Genomic DNA, 25,865 nt, shown 5'->3' with positions numbered 1-25,865 from the left:
CACTAAAATCACTAGGAGCATTGGAACCATGACAAAAAGTAGAATAAGTTGAAGTTCTAAAATATGTAGGCATGTCAACATCCACTCCAAAATGTGTAGGCATGTCAACATCCACAAACGGCATTTCAAAAGTTGTACATGAGTCATTTTCCTCAGGGTCATTGTTATGAAGCATGTTTATGAGGCGAGCAACAAAATTTTGTTCCTCACTGAAATCTTCCTTGTCGATCTCATCCTCATATGTTCCATCCAAATCCGTTAATCCCTCGATGAAATTGGAACGAAACATGAGGTTCACTTGATTCTAACAAATGAAAGAGTTTTCGGATCTCGCATGGCTAAGGAGATTAATCATCCCATACCAAAATAAAGAAATAGAACCCAAAAGACAGACATGGACTGGTCGTGGTAGCAAGTCCAACCACTAATGTTGGTGGGTAGCATCATGACCAGATGAAATGGTCATGAAAAAAAGAATGCAAACGAATGATTGATGGGAAAAATTTTCAGGGCCAAAATCAGGGTATGACACTATGGACTATTATGACTTGAGATCATTGAATGGTAGAGAGGCAAAGTGGAAATGTACATCGGTTATGAGTGACATGAATATGTCAAGGAAAAAAAATCTTAAGGTGGGAGATACGTTGTTATGTCACTACGACTCTAATTCTCAAATATTGTAAATCAACTTGTTAAGACGTGTCAGAAGGAACAATGCTCGAAGAGAATGCTGCTATTTTCATCTATTTTTTTAATTATTTTTGCTAAAATTTAATGTTATTGTTTTAGTTGTTTGTTGTGGTAATTGTTATTTCATTTTTAATAAAGTTGTTCGATTTTATGTTTTTTTTAATCCAAATTGAAGTTGTATTTGATCAGTATAATTTTGTTTAATAGCAATTAAAAACACTATATGAAATATTAACAAATATTTTACTTATTTGCATAATTCAAAAATTATACAATCATAAATTACATTATGAATATAAATACCTTATATTAATATTCTTTACCTTTAATAAAATAAAAATAATAACATTTTAAATTTTTTGTCTCTAAAAGTCTCTTACTAGTTTAATATATAGAAATTAAAATTGAAAATTATGAATGAATTTATCCACGTAGCAGATATTAAAAAGAATCAAAATCAAAATTGAAAGCATTTTCTTAAACCCTAATCTGAAACCAAAGCAGAAGACGGTGGCTCATCCCTGCAAACCGAAAATCCATAAGAACCAAAATAAGAGAACACCGAAACGCCAATTGTTAGGGTTTCAATTTTGAGAAAATGGGAAAGAATCCAAAGAACGAGCTAGGCAGGGCTCTTGTGAAGCAACACAATCATATGATTCAACAGACGAAGGAGAAAGGTCGAATCTACAAGAAGAAGTTTCTCGAATCGTTCACCGAAGTTTCCGATATTGACGCCATCCTTGAACAACCGGATGAAGATGAGGAGCAGCTTCTCGATCTCCCTGTTCCTCCTCCCACCGCCCTCATCAATTTGTAAATATCGCTTTTTTAATTGAAAATCGTTTTCTATGAAACATAGGGTTGTGAATTTTTTGTGAAATATGTAATTTTTTTTTGTTATGTGTTTTTTGTGAAATTAGGGATCCTGTGTCTGGTAGTGGCTTTAATGGTTTGACGCCTGAAGAAATGAGGAAGGAGCAAAAGAATGAAGAAGCACTGCATGCTAGCAGTCTTAGAGTTCCACGCAGGTATTTTGTTTTCACTAGTTACTAAAAAAATGATGTTTTTTTGACCATATATCACAATTCCAACCATACACTTAAGGACTGTTTGGTTCAATTTCATGGGGTGGAAGGGGAGATATTTCATATATGTTTTGCAATGTTTTAAAAACTGAACCAGAAAAGACTTCTGGGTCATGGTAGATAAAACATGAAACACAACATGTCATTTGTTTTCAGACCATCATGGAGTGCTGAAATGTCTGCTGACGAGCTTCATGCCAATGAGACACAACATTTCTTAACTTGGCGTCGCAGCCTAGCCAGGTTAGTTCCATAGCATCTGCTCTTATTTTCCTTGTTCTTAATTGGTTTTCAAATACAAGCTGGAAATCAGATGTAAAAAGCACTGGCAATTACAGACAATGTTTTCTGTTATGTGATGTATTTAAAGAATGTAATTGCTTTTGTATTTATTTGTGGTTTGGTGATGTTTTCCAGACTTGAGGAAAATAAGAAGCTTGTCCTTACTCCATTTGAGAAAAATCTTGATATCTGGAGACAGCTCTGGCGGGTTGTTGAGCGCAGTGATTTGGTAAGTTGGTGTGCTCTCCAAAGTTTTACCTGGAAATATCAACTTCTTCTGCCTGGGTAGATTTATATCAATTATTGTCTTTTGAAGTGAATTATCATCATATGCTCTTTGGAAAGTTGGTGCATACATTTTATATAGCTTTTAATGACGGGAGTCTGATTATGTTATCGTATGTAATAATATTCGACACAGCTCCCACATATGTAAATGTGAATTCCAGGGGCACGTCTGGTTATCTACAGATTATTTCTTGGTGTAAAATACTTGGTCATTTTATTTTCTCATGGGCTTACTTTTCTGTTATTGAGTTCTATGTCACCTCCTGTCTGTTGGTAGTAGTGTTAGCAAAATCAGTGTTGTCGATGGCGGCCCATGGTGGACAGCCAAAATCCTGCCATACTGGCCCCTTTGCGGCGTCATTATAGCGGAAAAACCCGCAATATCGGCCGTTATTTACCATTGCGGCAAGCCCAAAAACCACCATGTATATCCGCCATAGCAGCCATGGCGCTGCTATTTGATAATACTGCAAAATAAAGTGTAATATTTATAGTTTAAAATATAATGTAGCTCCCATCTTCTTTTAAAGATGGTTGTTATCAGCATTTTAATTCGTACAAAAGTAAGTGATAACATTGATTAGATTCTAGCTGCCTTGTCTTTAATTTTGATTGTTCAAACAAAAAATGAGGGGAAAATACCTATTCATTTTTAGGACCTCCATCATGATCTTGAAACTAAAGGATGATCCTGAGAGCTGTTTCACTTTTCATATTCCAGAAAAAAATAAAAGGATTCTCTGGTTGACCATGGATAAAAGCCTATTTTTTATCCCTCCCTTAATTAATATTAAATTTTTTCCTGTTTGGAATTGCCTATATTTTATGAAAGCATTTGGATAATTGGTATATTTGTTTTTATCAGTTGTTAGGTTTTATACTTAGGTAGAAATATCCAGTGTTGTAATTTTCTATTTGATATATGATCTGTTTAGTTTCCAAGTGCAAGAAATATTGATTCTCTCTCTTTTTCTTTCCAGCTTGTTATGGTTGTTGATTCACGAGATCCATTGTTCTATCGCTGTCCTGACCTTGAGGTAAGATGTTTCTCTCTTCCTTGGGGAAATTCATACTTGATGACTGTAGAAATTACTAGGTATGTAGCAAATCTATGCACATATACTTTGGCTTAAAGACAAGTGATGTTTTGGTGAATGTTCTTTCACAGCAACTTTGGCGTAAGAGACATACTACGTTACTCAGTATTTTATATAAGCCTTTACTATGCACGTCACTATGTTAAGCACAGTATTATATAAGTCTTTGTATTAATTAAAATACCCTTGGGAATGTAACAGGCAGTAGTGAGAGAGATTTGGCCATATCATGTGTCTTTAATCTATTTAGACAACTTTGGACATTTTAATATTTTCATGTGAGTCATTCTTGTATGTGCCAAGCTGACCCATTTTGCTTTAATTTCTGAACAGGCTTATGTAAAGGAGGTTGATGTGCATAAAGGCACATTGCTTTTGGTTAATAAAGCAGATCTTTTACCTGCTTCTGTCAGGTTTGAATATCTGTTTTTCGGTTTATTCTGTTTCAAATTATTGCTTTTGAATTCTAGTTTTTAGTATCCTTATTATTTATCGTCTGTTCTCCTGCAGAGAGAAATGGGCAGAATACTTTCGTGCTCATGACATTCTCTTTATCTTCTGGTCAGCCAAAGCTGCTACTGCAGTTCTGGAAGGAAAAAAACTTGGTTCATCACAGACTGATAACATGGTAAATGTAAATAACCCAGACACGAAGATATATGGAAGGGATGAACTCTTAGCTCGCCTGCAATCAGAGGCAGAGGAGATAGTACACAGGAGAAGAAATTCAGGCTCCTCTGACACAGGGTCATCCACTATTAAATCCTCAGGTGAAGATGCTTTGGTTAGTTCATCGTCAAGTCACGTAGTTGTGGGATTTGTTGGATATCCTAATGTAGGGAAAAGTTCAACTATCAATGCTCTGGTTGGACAAAAGAAAACTGGTGTCACCTCTACTCCAGGAAAAACAAAGCACTTTCAGACATTAATTATTTCTGAAAAGTTGACCCTTTGTGACTGTCCTGGGTTAGTTTTCCCATCTTTCTCAAGCTCAAGATATGAGATGATTACTTGTGGGGTGTTGCCAATTGATAGGATGACCGAACACAGGGAGTGTGTCCAAGTTGTCGCCAACAGAGTCCCGAGACATGTCATAGAAGAGATCTATAACATCAGTCTTCCTAAACCTAAGTCATATGAGTCCCAATCCCGCCCCCCTCTAGCATCTGAACTTTTGAGAACATATTGTGCTTCTCGTGGACAATCTACTTCTAGCGGCCTGCCTGATGAAACTAGAGCTTCTCGGCAGATACTGAAAGATTACATTGATGGGAAGCTGCCTCACTACGCAATGCCGCCTAACGTGTCAAATCAAGATTTAGCTTCCGAAGATTCCACTGGACATGACCAAGTTAATTCGCATGTGTCGGATTCATCTGATATTGAAGATTCTTCAGATGTTGAGACTATACTTACACCAAAACTCGAGCACGTGTTGGATGACCTCAGTTCATTCGACATTGCTAATGGGCTTGCTTCAAACAAAGTTGCGGTTAAGAAGTCCAAGGAATCGCATAAGCATCACAAAAAGCCGCAGAGGGCAAAAGATCGTTCATGGAGAGCAGGGAAAGCAGGGAAGGATGATTCAGATGGGATGCCAATTGCAAGATTCCATCAGAAACCAGTAAATGCAGGTCCTCTGAATGTTTGATAAGGTCATTCCCTCTGGTTTTATGTGCAACAACTTGTCTGTTAGACCCATACATACATAGTTTTCTCAAGTGAGCAACAGATGTAAGGCTTTGCAGGTAATTTCTCTAAACCTCGCCTCACGAGAGGAAAAAGGAATTTGGAAAAATATTGTATTCACGACATTTGGTTAGTGTTTTGATTATTGGGATGAAAGTGATGTAATATGAAAATAAGATACTTCAATTGTCCGGATTTAAGTGTGCATGTTCTCTTATGCATGTGTTAACAAGGATAGCAGATTCTGTTGATTGAATTGCAAAGGAGGTGAAGCTTCAATGTGATGAATATTGACATGAGACTTTAAGGCTATTTTTTATAGGCAAATTCTTAGGCACCCTATTGTTTTGCATGGATACTGGTACCCAACTGAGATGAATGAATTAGAAATTGCCATTTATCTTATTTAATGATTTAAAAAGAAAATTTAAATATGAAGTTTATACAATTGAAGAGGTATCCTGATTTTCTCACATAATCAACCAATTCAGAGATAACTTTTGCCACGTCCCCGCTATATAAGGGTTTATGCTATCCCATTTCGGTCAAACCAATTTCGCACAAGAGAGAAGAGAAAACAAAAATGGTGTCGAGGGTTTCTCCGAAGGCAAAAGCGGGTTCCTCTACCTCTGTTTTCGATTTCACCTGTCCTTGCACTCAACAATGGCATCTTCATCCAAAACACCGACCTCTGTTTTCAATTTTACTTCTATCTCTGTTTTGATTACTTTTAGAATTATAACTGGTACGTTTTATTTTTAATGTTACTATCTATCCCGTTTGGATTTTTGTTTACTGCGGGATTTGTGAGATTGAAGATTTTTTATTGCAGTTCAATTTCTCTACCTTTCTTCTTTTTAAATTTATTTCTTTATAAGGAATGAATGGTTAATGGGTGAGTTGAATGGAATTCTACATTAGATACAAAAACAAGAGTATTTGCAGAGGGAATACACCTCACATAATCATTGGATTTGAATCTGTACGATGATAAATTGCTACAATTATATAGGGAATTCTACATTGGGTATTTTTTTAGCATATAACTTGTATCCTATTGTGCAAGATAACTTACAAAATTGATAGGATTATAGAAGGTCTTAATATTACTGAAGAGATGTTAAAAGTTCAGACTCAGTGATCAGACAACTGAATGATCAGATATCCCTAGCAAAATCTTTTTTTATAATTGCTAAAGAAAGTAATAATGCCACTAGGTGTTCACCTTAAACAACCAGAGAATCAAAGAGTGTTATCCGTGATATGGCGTTATTGTTATACCAGACCCATCAGCTCCATTATGACAGTGCAATCATGATCATGAGATTCAAAGCAAAAACCCAGGCTCTTGAAGAACGGACGAGTTATGTAAATGAAAAGAGTTCAAAATATGGGTAAATAGCGGCTGAAGAAGTCCAAAAAAGCTTATACTGTCTAGGTGTCAGATTGACAATAGAATGATCAAGGTCGATGCATAGTTATCGTGTCTGGTGTCTGTGTCACGTCCGCAGTGTTTTAAACACAGCGGTCGAGTGAAACTTATGTGTGCCATGAACTTGTCGAATCTCCTATTCCACTGTCGAGAAGATTGTTTTAGTCTATATAAAGATTTATTTAGCTTGCACACATAATCTCCCTTACCCTTTTCTGCATACCCTTCAGGTTGCCTCATCAAAATTGTTTCATCTAGATCTTCATACAAGAAAGCAGTCTTCACATCCATTTGTTTCAGTTCTAGGTCGAACTGTGCCACTATGACAAGTAGCATTCAAATGCACCTGTGCTTCACAACAGGAGAGAACATATCATTGAACTTGATATCTTCTTTCTGAGTGAAACCCCTTGCGACCAATCTTGCCTTGTATCTCTTCGATGTCACTCCTTCGATTCATTCCTTAACTTTGAAAATCCACTTACAACTGACTAACCTGGCTCCAACAGGTTTCTTGATCAGTTCCCAAGTGTCGTTATCATGAAGAGACTTCATCTCATCATCCACGACCTTCATCCATTTAGTCTTTGTTCAACTCCTTATAACTTCCTTATAGTCTCTAGGTTCTTCATTTAGAGTCTCACTTGCAGAGATTAAGGCATAAGCTATGAGATCGGCATACCCAAGTCTTTGAGATGACTTGATGATTCTTCTCGGTCTATCTCTTGTCAACAAGTAGTCATCGATAGTTTTCTTATCCTTCTAAGTATCTTCAGTATCTTGTGCTTCTTCTTCAACTTTATATGGGATATGCAATTCAACATCGACATGCTCCACCTCAACATGAATCTCTTCTTGTTCCATCTCTTCTTGAAATATCTATGCACTTCGACTAACGTCATCAGTTTTTTTGAAAGCTATCTCAGCTTCATTGAAAATTACATCTTAATCGGTGATACACTTTCCGTGACCTGGCTCTAGGCACCATAGTCCATAAGCTTTGACTCCTTCAGGTATCCCATGAACATGTATCTCAGAGCTCTAGGTTCGACCTTGTCCTGCCTAATGTGAGCATAGGCTATGCAGCTAAATACTCTAACTTTGTCAAGATATGGTGGATGTCCCGACCAAATTTTTGCAGGTGTCTTCATATTTAACGCAACCAAAGGACATCTGTTTATCAGATATGTTGCTGTCGAAACAACCTCTGCCCAAAACACCTTCTTTAATGCAACACTAGTCAACATGCATCTAACTCTTTCTAAAATGGTTCGATTAAATCTTTCAGACAAACCATTTTGTTGAGGAGTACTTGCAGTAGTTATGTGTCTTGCAATACCAGAGGCTGCACAAAAGCTGTCAAACGCCTCATTGCAAAATTCAAGGTCATTGTCGGTTCTCAACCTCTTGACCTTCCTGCCAGTCTACTTTTCGACCAGAGTCTTCCAACTTTTGAAGTTCTCAAAAGTTTCATCCTCAGTCTTCTGGATGAATACCCATAACTTTCTGGAATAATCATCAATTATGGATATAAAATATCTTACTCCTTAATGTGATAGACACCTCGCAGGCCCCCAAAGATCAACATGGATGTAATTAAGGGATCTATGTGTTCTTTGTTTACCTTATTGAACTTCACTCTACAAGATTTTCCAAGTACACATGGTTCACAAAACTTCAGCTTTTCGACTTTGTCTCCACCAAGTAGATTTTGTTTCCCCAATTCGACCAGACCCCTTTTACTAACATGATTCAATCTCATGTGCCAAATTTCTGTTTTCGACAAAGGTTTCATAGATGCAACATCTGCAGAACCACTGACAACTTCAGCCTCAAGGGTATATAAGGTTTGTTTCTTCATGCCTTTTAAGATTTTCTTCAACCCCTTCATGACTTTTAGAATACTTTTCTCTCCTTGGAAAACATATCCTTTCTTGTCAAATTCACCATGAGAAATCAAATTTCTCTTCAAATCAGGTACATACCTGACTTTAGTCAACAACCTTATTGAGTCATCATGGAGCTTGAATCTCACAGATCCAACACCTTCAATCTTGCAAGCTTTATTGTTTCCGAGCAATACATATCGACCATCTTGGTCACATAGTTCCTCGAACAAGTCTTTGTTTGGAGTCATGGGACAAGTGCAACCTGAATCCATAATCCACTCTTTACTTGAGTCACCGCTTAAAATCACAAGAACATTAGATGAGTTAAAATCATCTTGAATAATGGTTGCGTTGCCATTATCCGTACCTCCACGATCTTCCAGATATTCAGGGCACACTTTTCTTGTATGGCCCTCTTTCTTACAATGATAACATCGAATACCAGATGCATCACTATTATAAGACTTCTACTGGATTTTACCCTTCTTCTTGTCGAACTTGCCATCTCTCTTTATGAATTTCGCCTTAACTGACATACATTCACCAGTTGAAGATGACTTTTTCTCCTTTCGTTCGTTCAAATCCTTAGAGTACAAGGTTGATTGAACTTCTTCAAAGGTTGGAGACTCTCTTACATACAAGAGACTTTCTTTGAAGTGAGCATGTATTCTGGGAAAGCATACAACAGTAACATTGTTTGATCTTCATTCTTGATTTTTACATTGATATTTTCAAGATCAAGAATCAGCTTGTTGAATATATCAAACTGCTCAGACAGAACTTTGTCTTCACTCATCTTGAATGAATATAGAGCTTGCTTCAGGTAGAGGCAATTGACCAATGATTTGGTCATGTACAAACTTTCGAGTTTCTCCCAAAAATTCGACGTCGTCGTCTCCTTTGAAACCCGTCGGAGAACCTTATCACCAAGGCTCAATAAGATGGCACTATGGGCTTTCTCTACCATAGTCATGTTTTCTTTATCCTTTAACGCAACGTCCATGACCGCGGCTCCCTTCAACGCTTCTAAATAACTCTGTTGAACCAGTAGGGCTTTCATCTTCAAGCGCCACAACCTAAAATCGTCCACTCCGGTGAACTTTTATATCTCATACTTTATTGACGACATCTTCTCCATGTTCACCGCACCAATTTGTTATGAAAACGATGTCGGAATTATAAAGTTTAATTGGTTTCTTGATCGGTAAGAAACCCACAAGGATAGAAAAGAAGAAAATAATAAGAACACAATAAAATTGGTTATAAACTGCTATTCTTTACTTTTTCTTTGAAACAAGATTACAAGTGTTATAGAATAGCAAATAACCTCTCTCACACTAATTAGAATTTACGTTATGCAATGATGAGAGACTAGTATGCTATTTATAAGAAAATTAACATACTAATTAATGGGCTTTTGCACACAGACCCATCACACAAGTTAACTTAGAGAACATGCTAACTTAAACAATTGGGCATAACAAACAAGCCCAAGTTGACATGCTAACAATCCTAGCATACTTCAACTACAACATGTGAATAAACTTCGACGACATGATAATGATACTGTTGGATTGTCGAACCAAGAAGCTATCCTTCGACCATACTAGAGTTTGATCCAATATCTCACATAAAACATGACGCACCTTGCCATTACACCTCAACTTTTTATTGGGTGAGATATACTATGTCATGAAATGTATTATTTGTACTAGTGTGTTATGTGAAATCATGACTATTTGCACGGTTAATATTTAATTGAGGCATACCAAACCAGTTTGGACCATTGGGAATTTTGGAAATAATGAATGATGGACTATAGACTAGAGTGACATCTAGGATATAAAGGATAACACTGAATACCTTTGTGGTTCAGGGTCTCTCTACTAGGTAAAACTTTGTTTATGACTCTCTATATGAGAATATTCTCTCCGGGGGTAGTGTTGCTTTCCCCTAGATTCTTCCATATCCTATCATCCTTATTTATGATAGATCCTTGAGGTTCTTTTTCTTTGTTCCACATCTGGATACAATTGTATCCAAATTTAACCATGTAGTGTCATTAGGAGTATAAGTCCAACTTAAAACATCTTATTCTTCTAAACTTTGGAGATGAATATCCTTGATAACTTCCTTGTCTATAGAAAGGAATATAAAGTCTAATAAATTTTGATTCCAAACATTAGTTTTCTTATAATTAGACCCCTAACTTCAATTACCCCTTGTTTCCAAGGGTTTTTGTGTCAAAACTTTAAACCTTCCTTGATTAGGAAACAAAATGTCCTCCCAAATGTTAGTATTTTCTCAATTTCCAATGATCCAATAAGTTCCCTTACTTATAATCCATTTTCTTTGATGGATGCTTCGCTAGACATAGCTAGAGTTTTTACCAAGATTATCTTGAAGACAACTCTTCTTAAGGTAATACTCGGCTGCTAGGGTCTTAGCCATCAAAGTGTTAGGGTTAGTGCAAAGTCACCAACCTTGTTTAGCAAACTTAGTTTCATTGAAACTTTTGATTTGTCTGAATCCCAACTCTCATTCTTTCTTGTTTTTGCATAGATTCTTCCAACTTACCCGCCGTATTATCTTCCTGTATGTGTTGTCACCCCACCAATAATTTTTCATATGTTTCTCCGTAACTTTGCAAATAGAGTTAAGGAACATGAAGGAGCTCATTTCTTTTATAACAAATAATTTTTTCTAACATGACATTTACATTGGAACGTAAAGAGTACCATATAATATAGATTAAATTAAATAACTATCATAACTAAAAATAATTAATTCATAAATCAATTTAAGTCTTAATAGATTGTTTATAAATTAGTTTATCCAAAGAATCAGTGTAAACATTTTAAAGAAATAAGCAAAAAAAAAAGAAGATTATTTTAAAAATAATTAAAATTTGTGTTGCACCGGTTCAGGTACGTACTTGATACCCGATATAAATAATGGTATGGAATATGAAATTTTTAGAAAAATTAAGGTATGTGTACTAAATATAATTCTCATAAATATAATTATAAAACTAACATAAAATAATTATATTGTTAAAAAATAACATAAAAAATAATGTTATTCAAATGACAATAAAAAATTAAAATTAAAAATCAATTTTCTCATCAAGATTGGCTCAATAATATAAATTGTACTTGAAAATGGTTAATAAGTTAAAGGCTAAACCTAAAAGTTACAAATCGGCACAGACGATCAAGAGTGGCGTAGACAGTCAAGTCAAGAGTGAAAGACTATATGAAATTGACACTTACTTCTTCTTTTACAAATAAATAAATAAAACTTAAATTTAACCCACTAAAAGCCCGGTATTAGTTTGACAAAAGGAAAAAAACTATTTTTTTGGGTTTGTGTACCAATACGTGTGCCAAATAGCTAAAAAAAGAAGAAAAAAAGGTATGGACTCGATACCTATCATATGTGTAACGTACGCGTACCAATATCGGGTACGTACTCGGTACCAGTACTGTGTCTAAAACGGTCCGTACTTCACAGCTTAAAACCATTGAAAATATATAAATTTCTACACAAAAAATATAAGAATTCATTAAGTGAAATGATTACAAATTTTTTTATTTTTTATTTTTTTATTTTTACTATTCGAGCCGACAAACATACTTACATCGTCCTAATAATAAATACGGTCCAACATATTTACAACCTTAGATATCGTTGGATCAAGACCAAAAGATCATCCTAGATAGGAAATAAAACACTTTAGAGATAATGGACATATAACCTCGAAAACATGTTAAGTTTAATCCTATAAAGAACACCTAATCAAGGTAACTAATTGAAGTAAGACCGTTAGATTATATAAGGAGTCAAACTTTTACACTTGTCTCGTTAGAGAACTATTTCAAGATGAAAGGTTCTAGAATTGAAAAACCCTAGAATGAACATTTATAATGAGAGGTAACCACTCAATCCAGGTACACACTTTTTTGACATAAAATGTTCCTTTTTGCCTTATAAACCTAATAACTTGCGCGTTAAAGTATTTGCATGTACGGTAATACCTTGGTTTTTCATTATAATATTTTATTAATTATTATAATAATTTTTATTTAATTTTCAAATGTCTTTGAGTGATTAATTAATACATTGTTGGGTAGAATTTACTTATATTTTTAATAATTAAATTATGTAGAAGTAAAAAAATTGGTTTTAGTATTAAATTATAATTTAAATAAAAATTAAGAAGAATTAGTAGAATTTATTTAATAAATTAATTGGTAGAAATTGATAGAATTTGTGAGTGGGTAGTGAAATATAATTTTAAATAAAAATAAGTAATTGAGTAAAATTATTAGGAATTAAGAAAATTAGTGTGATTAATGAAATAAAAATAAACAGGATTTTCTATTTAAGTAGAAGAGAGAATAAAAAAAAGATTGTGCATAGACGTTTTGGGAAATAATGAGTAAGAAGAGAGTGAAGACAACCTCATGAGAACAAGGAAGAAGAGACCTCCATAGCCAAAATTCAAAGCTTTTATGTAAATTCGAGGTAAGGGAAAAGAAATATTCAATATATGGGTGTTAAACATAAGGGATAGTGGAAAGTCCTTATCCTCTTTCCATGTTTCTCTTTTATGTTTTCCCTATTGATAAATGAATTTAACCTTGAAGGGTTTGTGAAAAATCTCTTTAGGTTGTTGCTGTTAATCCTAATTTTTGTGCTATGTTAATTGCTGAAATTATATGATATATGTTAAAATGTTGTGATTGATGCCATAGAGTTCTCTATTGATATGGGTGTTATTAATTGATATAGCATCTGTTAAAATATTATGATTGATGTCAAATAGTTATTTATTGATATGAATGTTATTAATTGACATGATATGTGTTGAGATTTTATGATTGATGAGTTATGAGTTGTGATGAACAATGTTGTTGTTTATGAGAAAATGTTGATTTCTGAGTTTGAACCGTCATGAGAATGAAAATATAAAAGTTTGAAATTGTTGCAGAGAGAAAAATCGCAAATATACATAGAAGGGGGATTGATTATCTTGTTTCATGTGTAACTTGACTTTCGTAAGTCCGTTTCAAGTGTGGTCAGTTGCATTTGAAAGATATCGTGATAATCTTTCTGTTAAAGTGGGGAAATTGGGTTGGGGAGTGCTACAACAAAAGGATTTATCTGATTTTTATACCATAAGCGTAGTCAAATTTTAGTCTTGTGTTGGTCATCTTGTTTCACGTGTAATTGGAGTTTTGTAACTCTAATCGAGATACAATTAATTGAGTTTGAAATAGGATTTAAAGAGCCTTTAAACTAGAGAATTTCATAATTTTATCATAAATATATCATATTTGCCTCTATTGTGAAGTTAAACATCCTGTTTTAGAGTTAAATCAAGGGTTTATGGACCCTAAGGGTAAACTTAGAGGGGAAATGGTTTTGGGAAACCCTTGGAGCGATTTAAGGAATTTGAATGCATTTATAAATAACTTGAATTTGAGCTATTAATATGTTTAGAGTTGAGTCGGTGAGTAATTGAGTTAATTTAGGGTTGTTTTAAAGTCTTAAAAGATATGCCCGCAACCCTTAAACCTATGAATAACAAGTTGTCAGTATGAGTTCTGTTGGGTGTTATTTAATTATTGAATGGATCTTGAATATATATATTGAGTGTTAAGGATTGTGTTTGAGATAAACCTATATTTATGTTAACTTTAATTGTTAGAATTCATGTGTTGTATGTTTAGGTTCAAAAGGACCAGTGTTGAGATGTTTAGGTTCAGGAGAACCAGTGACATGGACTTACATCGGAAACAATTGATGATGATGTATTTAGATTCGAAGGAACCAATGACGTGTAGGACTTATGTCCAGTGACGAGGATTAGAGTTGGAGGATTATGGATGATGGTTGTATTGTTTATTACATTCATGCATCATGTATATCATAGATAGGTAGGACTTCAGTCAAATGACGAGTATGACTTTGGTCCAGAGACAAGTAGGACTTTGGTCCAAGTGACAAGTTGGATGCTTCAGTAACACACCTCTGAATATCCTAAATATTGGTACCACATGCATGAAAGTAGAGGAGATGAACACATTGCATACATAATTGCATTTGTTAAGTAATTATTATGTTGTTGGATTTGTATGATTGATTTAATTGTGATAATATACTACCCTTGCTGTTTATACACCGCTAATATATATAATATATTTCTCACCCCTTTCTTGTTTGTTTCTGTGTTTTTATTTATGCTTGTGGTGTAGATACTCAGGTATAGACTGAGGAGATTTAGATGTTGCTTGTATTTGAGGATGACATAGTTAGCCTTCTTCCTATTTCTCTTTTTGTGTTCTTTTGTTTCCTGTGTGTCGCTCTGATAGTGTAACATTAGGTTAAGAATATCGTATTCTATTTTTTTGCGAGTTGTTTAACTGACCCTTTTGATTAAATGAAGTTGATTTCTATTTATGAGATAATTAAAGATGTGTTGGAGTTTATTTTCTATTGCTATCATGAATTGAGAATGTTGTGCTGAGAAATGTGGCACCCTTTTGAGTATTTTACTCCACATGTTTTATAAATTAAGTGTTTGGAGTTTAAGGTGTTACACGTACCATCCTTCGACGTTAGATCAAGCACCAAATATAAGCTAGCTTAAAATCTTACCATTTAAACAAGACAACCAAGTCAGACATGAAGTAATCCATGTCCACACAAGATCATTAGCGTCGTTTGTCAAATATCTCTTTAAACAATATTTCTTTTGTTTAATCCTACACCAAGATATTACACAGTGGTAGAAACACTTCCCATTTTACCATTTCGAATAAAATCCAGGCGATAATGGGAAATGACCTAAGATTGACTCCCCCTCAAATCCCTTGTTAAAAACCCAAAAGATTATTTAACCGGTGGGACAATGTCTCCACTATGACATGCGTCAACTGAGAAATTTTTGCCATAAGCTTACCTCTTGGAGGTAGGGTGGGAAATTATGTTTGATCTTTCATCGTCGTCAGCAATTCACCATCTTATGATGAAATTTGTTATTTTCTCTCAAGGAAATATCATAATAGAAATTCACTACTTGAGAATTTGTTAGCCAATGAGAGACCTCTGTTTACCAAATGACTACAAACACAAAAAAGTGGTGAATTGTGTTATTTGAATTTCGAAAATAATTAATAGAAATTTTGGTCCATAAAAAAATTATATCAGATTTAATAAACAACCAGAGATATGGCAGCGGAAAGATAGAAAGAAGATAGATATGAAAAGAGATATGCAACGATAATACAATAAACAACAGAAAATAAAGAGATAAAGGATAGAAAGATTGCACCAAATATTTAAATAGCTTCGGTCTAACCACTTGGCGTACTCATGTATCCAAGAGTTTCCTCTTGAGAGTTTCATTAAAATAATACTTGAAATTTTTACAAGATCAATCCAAACAACCTTTAATAACAAATAGAGATTTTACATAGTCTTAGCTCAAGAACCAACAAATAAAGCTTTTATACAGGCTTAACTCAAGAACCTACAACCAGAGCTTTTATACATGCTTAACCCATGAACCTACAACTAAAGATTTTATACAGGCTTAGATCAAGAACCTTCAACCATAGCTTTTATACCTGCCTAGCTAAATAATCTACTACCATATCTTTTTTACAGGCTTAACTCAAGAACCTACAACCCGAACTTCTATACAAGCTTAGATAAAGAACTTTCATCTAAGCTTTTAAATCGGTTTAGCTTGAAACTTTAAAATTATTTACAAACATATTACTCATGATAATCACATTCTTGAATACAATAAATTAAGAATAACACCAGTTACAACACAACTCTCATAAGAGCTTTTCAATCTTTTAACACTACTATAATTCTTATGAAAAAGAAATTTCTAAAATAAAGAGAATAGAAGTAAAATAGAGAGGTTTATATTCATAAATCTGGTATAAAATAAAATTAAGAAAAACCTCCTTTATATAGAAAAAAATTTGGCTTAAAAAGGAAATGACCCATGGGCTAAATAAGTTATTTAATCGATTAAGTCATGTTTTAATGGATTAAAACACTTCAAAAGGAGACAACCCTAATCCAGACAGGAAAACATAAAACAAATATATGAATAATCGATTAATAGTTTTTCTAATCTACAAGAAGGCTTTTCTCCTTTCTTTAATCGGTTGTACCAAGTCCTTAATTTATTAGGCAATGATTTAGCTTTCCTAATGGAATTGAAAGACCTCTTAATAAATTCCATCCATGCTTTGATAGGTTTTAAGAAGTTTTATTGAAATCAGAGGGTTTAAAAATATTTGTATGTGGGTGTGTGATTTCCTTAGTACTTCAATACTTACTCTTCTTCTTTTACAATTTAAACTAATCACTCTAAGACGCTAAGCGCGAGACTAGGAGAACTTTCACACTTTCTATCTTTCAAACTTCAAGATACTCTACTATATTCAATGACTAGTCTGGATCTTTGAACCATCTGACTGATAAGATTTGAGATATCTTCTTCTTAATCAGATGCCATCATCAAGAAATACTAAATAATCGATATCAACTTCCCATTTGACACTTGTCATAAAGAAATATTGAAACAAGCTTGGATGTTAATATCTCGTAAGTTATCATCATCAAAACCAACTAATGGTTATACATACAAGTCACATAGATCCATATTCTCCCTTTTTTTTATGATGACTAAAATTCTTTTCTCAAACAAGATTCCAAACAAAATGTTGTGACAAATGAAAAGTGTAATATGTTACAGATGGAATAAATGCAGAAAGTAAAGAACATATGAATTGGTAACCCAATCCGGTGAAATATCACCTACGTATGGAGGGTGTAAACTCGACGAAAGGAAATTCACTTTTAATAGTCAAAAGTATAAATTGGTCTGATTTCAACTCTCCTAGTTCAATGTATCTTTTCCTAAATACTACCCGTGAACTTCTTTTCAGCACTCCCCTTGAATATGAGACCCTTCCCACTTTCACTCAAACATTGTCCCAAGTGTTTGGATAGTTACAAAAGATTTTGAATTATGGAATGGAATTACAACTCAAGTAGCTTATTTCCTTAACATATAAATAAGACTCGAGAATAAATTATTACACAAAACAACACAAAAAACTCAAAACAAATAAACACACCTAACTTGATTGTGCAAGGTATAAGTCTTCACAAAAGAGAATGCCTCATTAAATAGCAACAAGGTCCAACTTCAAAAGCCCATTATGGTTTTAGTTTTGAACGTGGATGAACTTCCCAAAGGCACAAAAAACCAATCTTCCATTATGTTGATTGAAATAATTTGATTGATTAAATCTTGAACATATTATAATATTTCAAATTTAATATTGCTAAAAGTGTTTTTGAGAGAAACTTACTTATTCCAAAAAGCGTATAAAATATTAAAACTTGATTCGATAAATAAGGAAATAAATTCTCAAAAAGTGCGAGAATCACTCGGTTAGTCTTGTCGTGAAGCTAATCTGGGCAAGACATGATGTCTCACAGAATTAGGAACATCCTGCTTAACATGTTTCTTCCTCACATGATCAAAGAGAGACAAAATATATCACATCTTTTCATAACATCTTACATCACATGTTGCCTATAAAATGACACTAATCATATGTAATAACAAACTCCCTTGCCAATTTTTATGCAAATACAACATGCAAGTTGTAATGTACGATCTTACAAACATTCTTCACGATAAGATTGTCAAAATTTTCATAGCGCGACAAAATAGCGAAAATGATCAAAAACATGTTAACTAAGATCACAACTTCTTTATAAACTTGATAATAAACAGAAGATATTAAAGCACCATATAAGAGCAACAAGTCTTGCATTTCATCACCTCCCCCTAAGTGCCTCATAATGGAAAAAGGGTATTAAAGGAATATCCAGCTTAGAATGGGTACAAACATGTAAAAATAAACAACCCAATAATGGGAAAAAGGAACCATTATCCGGCCCGTGTAGAATCCATTCAAACAATTGGCTTACTGTCACATCTCGAAAAATACGACTGCTCGCGATGGTCGCAGAAAAAATGATTCAAACAGTGTGGCCACCGAACTTTATTTATTCCACTGAAGGAATAGGAAAATATCAATAAAATCTTTGAAAATAGAATAATGGTCGTCGCAACCATATTCAGGTTCAGGAGTCGATTACGCAAGGGGAAGGTATTAGCACCCCTCACGTCCGTTGTACTCAACGGGAACCCTTTAGTTAAAACTTGCGATTTGAATGTTAGCTAATGTTATTTGTTTTCTTTGAGTGAATAAAAGATTGAAAAGAGAAAAGAACAAAAACCTCGGAAGAGGGAAAAAAGAGGTTTTTTATTAGTATGCTCGCCAAGATCTTGCAATCTTGTGCCTACGTATCCTTATAGTGCAATAAGGAAATAAGAGCATTCGTAGTTCGGGGAACTACAGTTTGTTGGTGTCTTTTAATGAACAATTATTTAGATCATGTTCTAAAGGCTTAACATTTATTTTTCTACTCTTGGTGGAGGCTTAAGCACTAGTTTGTTATGCGTGTTAAAAGGGGTTGATTAGTGTTCTTTCTGAAAAGAGTTTTAATAAGTTGGATTTAATATGTTGGAAGTTTTATTTGAATGAATATTACTCGGATAGTTGAGTAAGGCAATTCGTATCTGAATAGTTGAGGAGAGGAATTGAAGGCTCTAGACCATTTCCCTTTTTATCCTTAATTACAAAAGGGTTTGATAATAATTAAGGTGTTTTGAATGGATGAGGAATACTCAAATGGCCGAGTAAGGCAACTCACATCCAAGTATTAGGGAAAGGGAATAAAAGGATCTAGACCACTTTATTTTTCATCTAAGTTATTATGAAAATAAGTTTGTGTATGGTTGATATTTTTAGGTAAAAGACAAATATTCGAATAATCGAGTAAGGCAACTCGTATTCAAGCATTAGAGGAGAGGAATCGAAGGCTCTAGAACATCTCCCTTTTCGTTTAGTTTATTATAAAAATGATTTAGAAGTGTTTAAGAGAAATGACAAATGTTTAAATAACCGAGTAAGGGAACTCATATTCAAACAATCGACGAGAGGAGTTGAAGGCTCAAAACCATCCCCCTTTTCATCTCTAAATGAAATGATATTTAATCATGATTAGGTATTTTGAATTGATTTGAATAAAAATACTCGATGTTGGATTGAGGTTTTAAACTTGTGTTTGCGGATAAATTGGATTATACTTCGTGTATCAATCGTCTAATCGATTAATTAAAATCGAATAGGTCTTATTTTTAGAAAGCCCAATAGTAAGCTATGTGAGGTTGATGGCGATGCTAAAAGAAATCAACTTACAAAGGTATAGAAAATGGGCTCAACGTTGAATCGAGAAGTAATTGACTTTTAAATGGTTTAATCATGGCCATAATTCTTGGAGTGGTCAATAATTGGACATCATCATAAATAAAACACACCACACAGTTTATATGAAATGAGAAATCACACAAGTTATGGATCAATCAAGCACAAAATCCAAGCCAACTCTTACCAAAATAAATGACTAACTAATTAAACAAAATTATTTAATAATATTAATCAAAATGTTAATTAATTAAAATAAATAAGATTTTTTAACAAAAACTATCAAATTATTAATTAAATTAAACAAGGTTATCTTAACAAAAATTAACTATTTAATCAAAAGAAAACAAGAAAAAAAAGAAGGGAATAAACTAAAAAAAACAAACAATTAGGCCAAAAGAAAAAGAAAAATGGGGTGTGACTAGAAAATTCCCTAAAGCCCAAACGAAATAGAGGCCCAACCGCAGGGGGAAGTCCACCTAGGACTTGGTCAACTCTGGTTAACCCGGGGTCTAGTCAGGACCATCAGATCTGATGATCTGACTTGGTCCAGACTGATCAAGTGGCCATGATGCACGTGGGCGTATGGTAAATGCTAGGAAAGTATGCATAGGATCGAAGGTTAACATCAAGGGCCGATGACAAGTATACAACGGTGGAGACAGTTGTCACCACCGTGTCGGTCCATCCAATGACCCTATAAAACAAAAACCCACATGAAATCAAACAAAACCTCACAACTTTATCTTTCTCCAGTCTCGTACTCTCTATATCCTAACACCCAAAGCACAAAATGTAATGCTAAAAAACAGATTCAACACAGTTGCAGACTACGAGTTCTATAGCGGTGGGCATGAATAACACGACGACGCCCAAGAACATCACGGGGGCGCCGCCCCACCATCTCTAAAAACCGAACAAACTTCTTCCCCTACCTAAAAAACCCTTCCCCACTCGATTCTCACCAAGATTTCAACAAAAAACGACCCAAAATTAGTATACCTAACTGTCGCGGCGCAAAAAATACCCTAGCGTAAGGAATACTCGAAGTATAAAAAAATAGAGTCGCCACCGAACTTTATTTATTCCCAAAGAGGGAAAGGGAAAATATCGATAAAACCCAGGAAAAACAAAAGAAATGGTCGTCGCAACCAAATCGGATTCGGGAGTCGGTTATGCAAGGGGAAGGTATTATCACCCCTCACATCCATCGTACTCGATGAGACCCATCTAGTTAGTTTCGTGTTAGAGTGTTAGCGTAATATCGTCTACGAACTTCTACTTATGGAGTGAGAAACGAGAAATAAAGAAAGGAAAGACTTAAGGATTTTTAATATTAATGGGCCTGACAAGATTTCACAATCCCGCTCCTACGTATCTTCATGTGCTATGAAGAACTCAAGGCATACGTAGTTCTGCTCAAAGAGAACTACTGGGTGGATTGCTTTTAAAGAGAGTGATGCTTAGATCACATTTGAGCGATTAAACCTTTACTTGTTGCTAGCTCTTGGAGGCTAAAGTCTTTGTTTGTTTCGCATCAAAATGGATATTGCATACTCTTTTCTGAAAATGTTTTCGGAGTCGCATAAGGGCGGAAAACAAGTTTGATGAGTTTGAGGTGATTTTAAGCGGAGACAAGCATCCAAGCAGGGAGCTCTACTGTAGTACTCAGATGCTCGAAAAGGAAGAGGCCTAAGCCCAATCACTCACTTTTCATCCAGAAGTTTGTTATGAAAATGTGTGGCAAATTAGGTCAAAGTTCATTAACGGAAGACGATTAATCAGACAAAGAGGTCTACAATAGTGTCCAAATAATCGAGAAAGAGAAGGTTGATACCCAATCAATCTTTTTCTTCTATAAGAGAAATGACCTAATTCTAGTAATTATTGTATTTTAATATGGAAGACGAATGTTTGAACATTAAGTTGTACAACAGTATCCTACAAAAGTCTAAACCTAAAAAGTTCTTTCATTTTTATTGTGAAAAGATTTTAAAAACATGGGGACACCTTGACCTTTGATCAAGTGTCTAAAGTTTACTTATGAAAAGAATTTGGATGTGGCGGGGGTCTATGCTCGACTTTGCAATCAATTTGAATTTGATTTGGGAAAAAGACTCGACGTTGGATTAAATGTTTATTTTTGTTTTTGTTCTTTATCTGAAAATGGTTGATTTTAATCTTTGAATTAACAATTAACTGACAGTATAAATAAATAAAAGCAGTAAACTTATTACACAAATTACGGGAATAGGGGTATAGTTTACTGAATGGGGATACAATAAAATAATTAAACGATACAAGCTTAACAGACAATCGTAAAATAAAAGAATCTCGTTGTAAGAAGGCCCAAGAGAAATCCAAGGGACTCGAAGTAAAATCAGAAGTTTGAATTACATAATTTAGCGCTATGTTAAGCAATCATAAGGAAGTTCATGTAGGAATCACCCTATTTGAGACCGGTCAACAAGACTCTACGCGTGTAAGCAATTTCTGAAGTTAAATTAATTTTTTAACTTCGAAATTGCTACGCATTTGTGAAAAACCGATTGGACAAATAAATCAATTTTTTAACAATTTACAGAAAATAATCAATTAAATCAATAAATAATAATAACAATAATATTAAACAAATAATACTAATTATAATAATAAATAATACTGATAAATAATATAAATAAATAATAGTAATAATAATAGTAATTTCCAATAATCAATAATAATTATAAATGACAATAATAAATCAATAACAAGTAAATAATTAATATCAAAATTAACAACAATAATAATTAATAATAAAAATAAAATTCAATAATAAAAATTAACAATAAGAATAATCAATAATAATAAAAAATAATCAATAATAATAATTAACAATGATAATAATAATAAAATAATAAAATAACAGATATTATATAATAATAAAAATAATAATGATAGTAATAATAATATAACAGTAGTAGTATATATATATATATATATATATATATATATATATATATATATATATATATATATATATATATATATATATATAGTGTGTGTGTGTATATATATGTGTGTGTATATATATATATATATATATTAATAATAATAACAAGTACTAATATATTATAAAACAAAATAAAAATAAAATAAGTAAAATAAAAAAACAAATCAAGAATGGGAGAGTACCACCCTCTCTACCATTCTCATCATAAAATAAAATAAAATAAAAGAATAAATAAAAAAACTAAAAACAAGACATGATTAATAGGGTGGTGCCACATAGTCATCCTTTAGAAAATATGAACACACAAAAATAAATTAGAGAGAATAAAATCAACAGCAAAACTTAAGCTTCAAAGTTTTCTTGAAATCATTCATGGTTTTTTCTCCCTAAATATACCTACCATTTTCACCGATTCAAAATAAAATAAAATAAAACTCAATCTCAAACACAACTTAAGCATAAAAATAAAAATCCAACAACATCCAAAGTAAAAAAATGGAACGGGAAAAAAGAAGGAGCAACCTTGACGACAATGGCGGTTTCGACAGCGGTGAAGGTTTTGTGTGTTTTAAAAGAGAGGTTTCTTCAGAGTTGATTGGAGGTTGTGGAAGGTTACTGCCGTTTTGGTGGTGGTTTTTGTTGTTATGTTGTTGTCTTGTGTTGGACGAAGAATATGAAAGTGTCAGTTAGAGGTGTTTATGAGGTTGTGTTGTTGAGAAAGTGTGACTTTTATGGTAGAGTATATATGAAGAAGAAGAATAGTGTGGTGTTTAAGATATGGTTTTCATGAAAAACATTTGGATGGTGTGATGTAATTTTATAGAGAGTTTAGTGTGTTGTGGTGTTTATGAAGTGGTTGGAAGATGGTGAGATGAAAGAGGATGAAGGTTTAGTTATGGTGAGGAGAAAAATATGGTTGTAGTAGCAAAGAAAAGAGAGTGAAGAGATGATGTTGTTAGTGGTGTAGATGTTGTAGTGTTGAGTTTATGGTGTTGGAGAAATTTTAGAAAATAGAGAGGTTGTTGAAGAGGAAGTGAGTTAGTGTGAATTGTTTCCGTCAAAACCAAGTGAGATTGAGGGAGTCATCCGAGAAAGTGGAGATAATGTGTTTTTTATTAAGGCCACGTTTGGATCAATTGTGAAAAATGAAAAACAACATTTTTTTTGCTTCCTTGGATAATAAATGGCCACGTTGTCTTCTTCTTGTGGTTGAGGAATCTTCCCATCACATGTCATTAATTACTAATCATTAAATCAAAACTATTATCAATTGCATTATATATATATATATATATATATATATATATATATATATATATATATATATATATATATAATATATATATATATATATTATATATATATATATATATATATATATATATATAATGTAATTGATAATAGTTTTGATTTAATGATTAGTAATTAATGATTGAAACAAATTAATTTAAACAAAGTTAAATTATTTTAAATAATTAACTTAAAATAAAAACATGACAAATTTAAATTAATTAACATGGACATATTGATTTTTTTTGTTGATAAAAATGAATAAAAATCGAGCGTAAAAGGTACCTAAAAAATAATTTGAATGCACCAAAATGCTCAACGTGAAATGAACTTTTCAAAAACATACAGGTTTTGATCAAATTTTAAAATAAAAAACGACCGGTTAAAAGGCTCATGCGGGCAAAAATATGTGACTGAAAAAGTAGTCGAAAAATTAAAATGAGCACACCAGGTTAAACTACACAGAACATAGATTAACAAAACTGACGCCTGCAAGCTCAATTTTGAAATTTTTTTCCCACTAATTCGACATACAGTTGAGAAATGATTCAACTAGTTTGTCTGTAGATCCGAAAAAAATCATCTGGTTGATAATTTAAACACTTTGCAAAATAAAATGCATGATGCGACAAGTAGAAAATGCAAACGTCTTGTAAATGAACTAAATTGTTAACTGAATAACCGTGAACATTGAATCAGATGTAACAAAATCACTCTTTACCATTTGCTGTTGATTCTCAAACACAAACAAAACCCTATAAAGATTCAGACGATGGCAACGCTCTTGATTATCACCTTCTGAACCTCTGAAACAAGATGCAACATAATAAATGATGCGCTGAGATTGAGAAATCAAGTATTTCTACGTCTCAATCAACAAATGAGTGAATGAATCATTATCAAGATCAGATAAAATGCCAGAACTTTTGAATTTTCATTTAAAATCCTGATAAATGCTTTTAACTAATGAAATGCACGATAATGGATCGATTTATGTTATGCTTATGCGAGTAAAAAACTCAGGGTAAAATTTAGGGTGTGACAACTGCCCCTATTTAAACATCTTTAATTGGAGGATATGAAGAACTCTTATCTTCAAATCATCATGGTGAAAGATAGTTTAAATACCAAACATACCCAAATTTTGCCCTCTTACACATTGGAATGATATGCTTATGGTTATGACTAAATGCACATATATTAATCTTTAATCAACATATGATAATGCAAATGGATGCAACGAGATTTAGGAAATACTCTTGATTTCCTAATCATCGAGTGATATGAATGCAATGAAGGTTAATAAGTAATCTTGACTCCTTAAAAATGAACGCAAATGAGTTAAGAAATGCTCTTAATTTCTCAATCATGAGATGACAAATGATATGTATGTTAAGAAGTAATCTTGACTCCTTAGAGATGAATGAATTAAGAAATACTCTCGATCTCTTAATCATCATATGGATGAATGAAAATGCATATGAATTAAGAAATACTCTTGATTTCTTAGTCATCGGATGATAAATGATATGAGAAGTACTCTTGATTTCTCAGATGCTATGTGGGTTAATAAGTACTCTTAACTTATTAAATATGAAATGGTATGAGTTAAGAAATACTCTTGATTTCTTAATCATGAACATAAATGAATTGAGAAATGCTCTTGATTTCTCAGAAGATATGCAAATAAATTAAGAAATACTCTTGATTCCTTAATCATCAATGTAAATGAATTGAGAAATACTCT

At 33.2% G+C, this 25,865-nt stretch overlaps 1 protein-coding gene across 1 annotated transcript; it reads left to right on the top strand.

Moving 5' to 3' along the window:
* The first annotated feature begins 1,117 nt into the window (after positions 1–1,117).
* On the top strand, positions 1,118–5,393 carry LOC127100513 (GTPase LSG1-1). Its single transcript, XM_051037726.1, has 7 exons — positions 1,118–1,509; positions 1,617–1,724; positions 1,938–2,024; positions 2,199–2,292; positions 3,332–3,388; positions 3,782–3,861; positions 3,959–5,393. The coding sequence occupies exons 1-7, from the start codon at positions 1,292–1,294 to the stop codon at positions 5,097–5,099; spliced, it is 1,785 nt and encodes a 594-aa protein (XP_050893683.1). The 5' UTR covers positions 1,118–1,291; the 3' UTR covers positions 5,100–5,393.
* The last annotated feature ends 20,472 nt before the right edge of the window (positions 5,394–25,865 follow it).

This window comes from Lathyrus oleraceus, chromosome 7 (assembly GCF_024323335.1).
Source record: "Lathyrus oleraceus cultivar Zhongwan6 chromosome 7, CAAS_Psat_ZW6_1.0, whole genome shotgun sequence".
Lineage (NCBI taxonomy): Eukaryota > Viridiplantae > Streptophyta > Magnoliopsida > Fabales > Fabaceae > Lathyrus > Lathyrus oleraceus.
The sequence above is the reverse complement of the archived record's forward strand: the minus strand, read 5'-3'. Positions and strand labels throughout refer to the sequence as shown.

Excerpts from the sequence above, each read along its gene's own strand:
- LOC127100513 (XM_051037726.1), top strand. The coding sequence starts at position 1,292 with ATGGGAAAGAATCCAAAGAACGAGCTAGGCAGGGCTCTTGTGAAGCAA. Across the intron at positions 1,725-1,937 it reads AGTCTTAGAGTTCCACGCAG|ACCATCATGGAGTGCTGAAA; the intron begins GTATTTTGTTTT and ends ATTTGTTTTCAG. Across the intron at positions 3,862-3,958 it reads CTTTTACCTGCTTCTGTCAG|AGAGAAATGGGCAGAATACT; the intron begins GTTTGAATATCT and ends GTTCTCCTGCAG.